The sequence below is a fragment of the Haliotis asinina genome, chromosome 7 (assembly GCF_037392515.1).
Source record: "Haliotis asinina isolate JCU_RB_2024 chromosome 7, JCU_Hal_asi_v2, whole genome shotgun sequence".
Classification (NCBI taxonomy): Eukaryota; Metazoa; Mollusca; class Gastropoda; order Lepetellida; family Haliotidae; genus Haliotis; species Haliotis asinina.
In genome coordinates, this window is record NC_090286.1 from 30,159,642 (window position 1) to 30,167,968 (window position 8,327).

An 8,327-nucleotide genomic window follows, 5' to 3' on the forward strand; every position below is an offset into this window, starting at 1 on the left:
CTGAAACAAGCCAGAGAACAGGTTTATTAATTAGACTTGAAAAAAGGAAACCAGAACTCACTCATAATGGACCCTCCAGTGTGTGTGTGCGTGTGTGCGTGTGTGTGCGCGTGTGCGTTCATTCACATTGTACATGCTTCTCTATAAAAGACATCATCACACACCCTAGCCATACATTATGAATGGTCCCTAATTGATTCATGCTCAACTTCACTAAGGAACATCAGTTCCTAATTGGTACTTCTAATTCCAAGCCATAAATAATAAAATAAAAACATATACCAACCCGATCAACATGAGAGTAGCGACAATCAAGATAAACACAATCAGGTACTTCAGAGCTGTACAGCATCTCTGAAAATAGAAGTTTATTTACTTATGAATCTCTGAACATCAATGTACATCATAAGTTGTTTAGGATCAGGGGACAGGGCTCAGGGGACATAAACAAACAGAGAGGGTACATCAACCCATGAGCACCGAAGGACCAGTGAACAAAGTATTTACCAAACGCCTCAATGTTAATTTTGAACTGTTTGAAGAATGGGTTGCATTATAATACAGAGCACTGGAGTTTGGCAACAGCCAAAACACTTCTCACAGGAAGAACCAAACAAATTCCCACAGTTTAGCAGTTTCCATGTTCGGTAATATACAAAATAATTCTCACTTCTAAGCGGGTACATTGTTTGGCTCAGCCAATCAGAAAATGAAATTCATGAGCCGGGTAAGATAATTGCATATGAATGTCTGAATATACCAGTTTATTAACTTACGAATCTCTAAATACACAAGTTCAGTTACTTAGTATGCAAGTTTTTCATTGCAGTATTATAAGAGCAATCACAATTTGCAGGGTTTGAAGGAGGTATATTCCCTGATTGGCCAGTCTCTTGACTACACAATCAATAACTGTGGTGTCCACTTTGGGAGAGACTATGGAGCACAGTGGCCAGTCCAGGACAGATTAATGAAACAAGAAGCAAACATATCACATATAGCTAACTGGGAGATACAGCCAACAAAACACAGAAAGGCAGTCAACAACAATCAGAAACTTTTAAAATTTGTAATGTGTCTGTGTGAAATGAAATCCTGTTTCTTACCCTACGTATCAACACTAAAGGGAAATATGATGTAAGAGTGAATATTGAGGTGAATAAAAGTTTTGAGAACATACAGTTGTTATGTGTAAAATGAATATACTTCATGATTGAGGATTGCTCCAAGCATGTCGAACAGTCAATGAACAGGTGTGAAGACTGGATGGCCATCTTAACTTGTATTAGTGGCCACTCTGGGACAACCAAATTGGACAGGGCACATTGCTTTCTAATTCTAGGACAGTATTAAAACTTGTTATCATATGATAGTTGCATGATCCCAAGGGAGTTAAGCTGAGATTGAAAATATGATGTTCCATTGGGATGGACATCCAATGATCGCCTTTATGGAAATGTTTAATTCAAACTTGGCAACAGGTGTGTGCTGTTAGATAATTAAGATAAAATAAAACCATGCAATTGTTCTTTAGTTATAAAACCTGTATAGAGACATGTAAACATGCACAGCAAATCTGCAGGAACGACTTACACTCTTGCATGATGTAGGGGTAGCTTCGTCTTTCTCCTCATAGAAGAAATAGAAGAAAGGTAGCAGGATGAACAGACAGAATGTCACCAGAGCATACAGAGCTGAAAATGTACAAGATTTGGGTCATTAACTCGAGTATTAACAGCTACTGCATACCTTACCCTCTTGGAAAGATTTTGCGAAAGTTACTTTCGGGAAGCATGTCTTAACATGCACAAAACCTGCATGGTTTGGCTCAGCCTGTCAGTGCTTTGCTTGTTTGTACTAAGCATTTTGAAGCTTGATGCACAATGAATGATGAGCCTCAGACAAGCAGGCTGATCCAGATCTGATTAGATTGGTTGATAGCACTCAGCAATAGTCCACCTATATGGCAGTGGTCTTAAAAAATCCAGTGATCAACAGCATGAGCATTAATAAGTGTAATTGGGATGCTATGACGTGTCAACCAGGTCAGCAAGCCTGACCACCCGGTCCCATTAGTTACCTCTTACGACAAGCATGGGTTGGTTAAGATCAAATTTAAGACTGATCTTCAAGGGCTTGTGACAGGAACACTGACCTAACTGTACATATGAGGCTGAATGAGACCATACTAACAAAAACAAAACGTAAAAACTTTTTGTCATAAATGACGCTAACAAAATATCGAAAATCTTAAATAATCATCAAACCTCGGGAAAGCAACTCCTACATCAGCATATATCACTTACTGTAATAGCCATAAAGAACTGATTGTTCAATTGAGGCTCGGGAGGCAGAGTCATTGGCCCAATCCTGAAACATTAAACAAATCAACACTGTTAAACTCAAAACTCAGCAGCAGAAGCAACAGCAATAAAAAACAACAACACACACACACACAAAAACCCAACATCAGTACTTTAAGCTTGCACAAAATGATAAGACTGAGTCATGCATCAGACTTCTTGGAAAAAACTTCTCAAAATGAAACACTGCTGATACATGTTTTGACTCAGTAAGAATGCTAATGATAAACATCTTAACAATGAACCATAAAACGGAACAGTGCTAAAACAAACTTCAATATTCTAACACTACATCATTGATAATCTGTGCCAAATAAAGTGAAAACCATTTGGAACTAATTCTCTCACAGTCATGGCATTTGTGAAAAATGTAATAGACTCAGCTTAACATGATTTACCCTATTCATTCCAACACATACAATGCATTTAAACAGAAACGATGTTTGAATTTCTAACCTTCCAGACACCATGAGTATATTTTAATCAAATACTTCCACCACTTTTCAAATCAATACTAACATTGCTAAAATAAAACCCAACTCAATGACAGAGAGTGAGTGAGTATGCTTTTACCCCTTAATTAGGAATATTTGAACAATAAAATGGCACAGGACACCAGAAATAGGCTCTCACACATTGTGCCCATGTGGGGAATCGAATCTGGATCTTTGGCTTGACGAGCCACTGCTTTAACCATTAGACTACTGCATCCCACCCACTGGCGGAGAAGGCAAGTGAGAGTGATGCAGTTCTTCAACATTTAACACCTTGGTGTTGACAAACCTAGAAATATCATCAGGGAAAATGGGATTCAAACCCATCATCATAACCTTCCAGTGTACCAAAGGGATACACAATGGGGCAGCTGCATCACCACTGGATCAATCAGGTGCCTTCAAAAGCATTACTATATCATACCACACTTGATTATTTAGAGGCCGCCGCCATATAGCTGGAATATTGCTGAGTGTGGCGCAAAATTAAGCTCACTCACTCACTCACTCACAATACCATACAAGTATAACGATCATAACATTACCTTGAATGTTCCATCAGATGTTTTCATGTAGGATACAAGGAAGATGTCGACTGGTACAATGGCCGATGTAAGCAGGGTGATAGTCAGAGCGAAGATGGTGGCCAGGGTTGTTGACAGTTCACTGTCATATTTGCTCATATAATAACGGATGTATATTGCCGAAAACAACAGGGTCAGCTGAAATAAACATCAGTGTCATTTATTCAGTAGGTGAGAGAATGCTGGTCATAGGTTTAACCAGGGATACTCTACAACAGGGACAGGTCACTCGCTTGCTTTCTTTACCATTTGTACTAATTAACGTGTGCCTTGTCATTCTCCAACGCACACAGTGACTTAGCTCATTCCCAATGCAACTTTAGTTGTGTTTAACCAAGGAGTCTATATAGAGTATACGTGGTAGATTATCCCAGGTTTAACAGAACTTTAGCCAGTTTATTGTATCAGTTGGAATTTTACAATGAATGAATGAATGAATTACAGTAAGAATTTAAGAGCAAGAATTATGTGAATGAAAGAACGAAATAAAGAAAAAGAATAAAAGAAATAAGTACATAATTATGTGAATGAATGAAAGAATAAATGATACACCGCGGCCTTCCCTCTCAAAACATTTTAAAGAATGCAAAAGTATCGCAAGACCATGTGTTAACATCAGCTGTCCCTTTAAAAAATCTACTTTGATACAGTTTTGTTTACATTAATAATTAATTCATATATCTGTATTGCATGTGGGGAATGGAATGGACATTAACAAAATGTTAACTGACACTGTCACACTGTCTTCAAAACTAAAGTGTAGAACTCTGAAAAAGGGTTCTAAAACACCTGTCCAGTTTTGTCAAATAATAAGATCAACAAGAAAGAAAGAAGTTATGGAACTGTAACTCTCAGGGATCAATGGCGAATCAGATCATATCGGCAATATGTCAAATTTTTCTCACACCTCAAATACACCCTAACAGTTTGTTTTAGATTATGGAACTATCACTATTACTTGCAAACACATTTCACCTGATAGTATATTCCCCTCATAAGAATTAAAGGTGTATGTTTTTGAAGTAATTACTAGAAACACTCAAACAAAGGCGTATAGTATTTCAATGGCGGATCAGAGCAGATCGGCGATATGTCACATTTTTCACACACCTCAAATACACCCTAACATTCTTTTTTAAATTATGAAACTATCACTATTACTTGCAAACACATTTCACCTGATAGTATATTCCCCTCATATGAATTACAGGTGTATGTGAAAGATATTTTTGAGGAAGTAACTAGGAATACTCGAACAACGGCGTATAGCACTTCAATGGAGAAATGTCATACCTTTCACACACCTTAAATACACCCTAACAATTTTTAAGTCATAAAAACTGTCACTATTACATGCATATACCTTTCAACTAAAGGTATGTTCTCCTCCTAAAAATTAAACGAATGTGTGAAAGAAGTTTTTATCGGCACAATTTAGTGTATCTTCGCGGTGAATCGAGAATATAAGCCAGTGAGCTATAACATAGCGACTTGAAACTTTACTTCAAATCTACTGTCCTAATATGGACACTAATACCAATTATTTGACTTAACCTGAAGTGACAAAATAGTTAATCTATCTTCTACATGTTGGATTTCAGTTGTTACAACACTCAGTGAACTTAATCAGCTGTTGAAAATAAACCGGGCTCAATCTCAAATACTACACTGCCACCATATTGGCTACACTGGTTACGTAACGACCCCAGACATACGTTCAGCGGCTTTTCAAGGAGTTTCTTCTCCCCCTCTATATAGGCTCCCTGGTTTAACACACAAAAGCCAAGCTTTCTTGTTGTATTTTACAAAGTGGCCTTAGTCCTGATTTTTGTAAGTGATATTAATGTTCACACATGACTGTTGCACTATGATAGCATTGTGAAATAGGAAATGATGCTCAATGATCAGGGAGCATTCAAGCTACTCCTAAAGACAATTAAAATACTTGTCTGTTGGCCCAAGTCCAGAAACATTATTCAGGAACCAGTGGAATGAACATTATGGTCATCTGGCAAGCCAATAGCTCTTGGGCTGTTGATGATATTTATCCTTTCTCCCATTAGAAACATAAATATGGTGTGACTATATGCACAATCACCAAACTAAAGTATCCTCTTTTGGGCTGTTCTCTATTCGTCTACATCCCAATTTGCCTATGGTCTAAAACAACATTTCATGATCTTTTGACTGACGTTTACACAATGATAAACTAATGTCACACTGTTGAAGAAGTTGAAGGACAAGTTGAAGAAGTTGAAGGACAAAAGAATTTCTGTTATTTGTTATTTTCAGATCACAATAAAATGATCATTTGTTTATCAAATACGTATCACATCATATCATTTTTTGACCACAGTGAAATGATCATGTATTTATCATATACAAATGTATCACATTGTATCAAATTAGTACTGAGAAAGTTCACTTGTGGGGATGTCAAATCTCTGCTGGGAAGAAGGAAAAGGCAACTGGATACATCTAGTCTTAGATAAGACAGTGCAAAACATACACTTGGGTCCAGAGACTAGGGCACACATAATGTTCCACCGATGTACTCTGTTTCAGCAAATTGAGATGTAGGCAAATAGAGACAAAAGCCCTGTTTATCATGCTTACTGTCAACTTTTCCTAATCAACTAAGTAAGTAAGCTGGTAAAAAGTGATGTTTTAATTTCCAAAACACAGTAAGATTAACAAAAAGATTATAATCATGGCCAAAAGAATGGGGTGAGTAAGAGTGGTGACCGGCTGTGTCCGAGAAAAAGGTTTCTTTCCACTACTCTTCTTAAATATATAATGAGAAGTTCTACCTGTATTCACAGAGAAACATTTTTCTTGTGACCAGTGGAACCTGAAAGGTATACAGCAATAGCACTAGGCTCAGGAATATTGGAATCATCACGACTCCAACTGTCTTCATGAAAGTCTCATACATATATCTAGGAGTTAAAATTTACCAATTATGAGAATTGGCTGGCTTATTGTCATATCAAACAGCAAAATTAACCTTATTATTTATGACAAACATTGTGTAAAAACCACAAGATGTCTGTGTCAGGACAATCCATGGCCACTAGCATAGAAATTTCAGCTCCAAACTCCTAATAATATGTAAACTTTTTCTGTGTAAAACAGATCACAGACAGGTGTATAACATACATGCCAAAGTATTCTACTTGATGTAAAACTAAAATCTTCACATAAGAACCATTTTGAGACGTTGGAAACGATTTTCCAATACATTGGTTGGCACTACAGTAGTTTATTGTCCATTGAACCTCCCAGTTCTGAATATATTCACATTACAATGTAACATTTTATTTCATGAAATATTTCTGTTCAACAAAAAGGTAGAATGTTGTTACAAAAAGGATTTCTACTTTTAATGTCTCCTAAAATAGAAAACACCAGTGTTCACACTGCAGTCTAAGTAAACTTATCCTCAGAACTTTTCGTTACACTCCACCACTGAGTCTAACAAAACCTTATGGGAGGTCGCATCAGGTAACCTTTGAGATTGACCAATCAGAACACAGCTTACCAAATCGCGAACGTGCACTTTCGCACATCCCTTATGAACTTTTCATCTCAAAAAGGTTCGTACCCGAACGATTCCGAATGCTATTTAGCGTACGATTGCTTCCGGGTGATGCACACAGCGTATGTACTGCCATGACACCGGTGGGTAAACAGTCGCTGAAAATAGTGTTTTTGACAATATTCAAAGACGTTAATTTTCGGAAATATTAGCTTATAGTAACCATGTCAACAGAAACCCCAAAGCGTATATACTGCAGGTCAAATAACTGTGTTATATGCTGATTTTTGTTTGTGGAGAGATATGTGTCGGTGACCTGAATATTTTGAGAGTCCCTCTGATCCCTCAATAGTAGCAGTGGTCTGATTGGTTAAATCTATTTAACCATCTCGCATTTGATTGGACCGTCATTGGTTGCTCAAAGGTTACCTGACGCGACCTTCTACTAGGTTTTGTTAGACTCAGTGGTGGAGTGTAACGAAATACACTGAGACTAAGTTTACTTAGACTGGTTCATACTGATAGTGTCTGTATACCAGAAATGACTGATTCTGAAGTGTATACACGAAGATTTGGGAACTAACAGTACGTCGTTTGGGAACTTATATTTCTACTGACGTTGTCTACATCGGTCACCGTCTGCAGTAGCTTTACCCTTCTGAATCATGTACAGATTCACATATGTCCATGAAGAGTGAGTTTAGTTTTATGCCGCACTCAGCAATATTCCAGCCATATGGCGGCGGTCTGTAAATAATCGAGTCTGGACCAGACAATCCAATAATCAACAACATGAGCATCGATCTGCGCAATTGGGAACCGATGACATGTGACAACCAAGTCAGCAAGTCTGACCACCCGATCCCGTTAGTCGCCTCTTACGACAAGCACAGTCACCTTTTATGGCAAGCATGGGTTGCTGAATGCCTATTCTACCCCGGGACCTTCACTGGTCATGTCCATGAAGAAGCGAATAATCTGGTAAACATTGCATTACTGATCTGCCAGTGTCTACCTATGCGACTTCTTCATAGATATACGATGTTTATCAGTTTTGCAACATGTCACTTATATTGACTTGGTGTTGCACGTTTTGGCCTTTCTATTTTTGTGATATGTTCTCCAAACTTACGACAATAACAACAACAAAGGGAATCCATCCTGCAGCCAAAACTGCACTTGGGATCGCCATTTTGTTTTGTCGGTGTCACATGATAAACGATCATACTATTTGATAGGGACTACTCTTACTCTACTAAATGAATTTATTTTTCAGAGACAGACCGGCTATGTATTTATTACCCTACAATTGGAATACGTATTACACATTAAACATAAAACAAACCCA

General features: G+C 37.7%; 1 protein-coding gene across 1 annotated transcript in view; it reads right to left on the reverse strand.

Annotated features, from left to right (window-relative positions):
• Window positions 1-8,199, reverse strand: part of LOC137290570 (probable lysosomal cobalamin transporter) — a 36,013-nt gene extending 27,814 nt beyond the window's left edge. Inside the window, exons 1-5 of the mRNA XM_067821606.1 lie at window positions 8,112-8,199; window positions 3,403-3,579; window positions 2,307-2,370; window positions 1,594-1,694; window positions 287-354 (exon numbers count right to left, since the gene is read on the reverse strand). Of these exons, the coding sequence (XP_067677707.1) occupies window positions 287-354; window positions 1,594-1,694; window positions 2,307-2,370; window positions 3,403-3,579; window positions 8,112-8,171 (470 nt within the window). The 5' untranslated portion in view covers window positions 8,172-8,199. The remainder of the gene's footprint in view (window positions 1-286; window positions 355-1,593; window positions 1,695-2,306; window positions 2,371-3,402; window positions 3,580-8,111) is intronic.
• Between the last annotated feature and the right edge of the window lie 128 nt (window positions 8,200-8,327).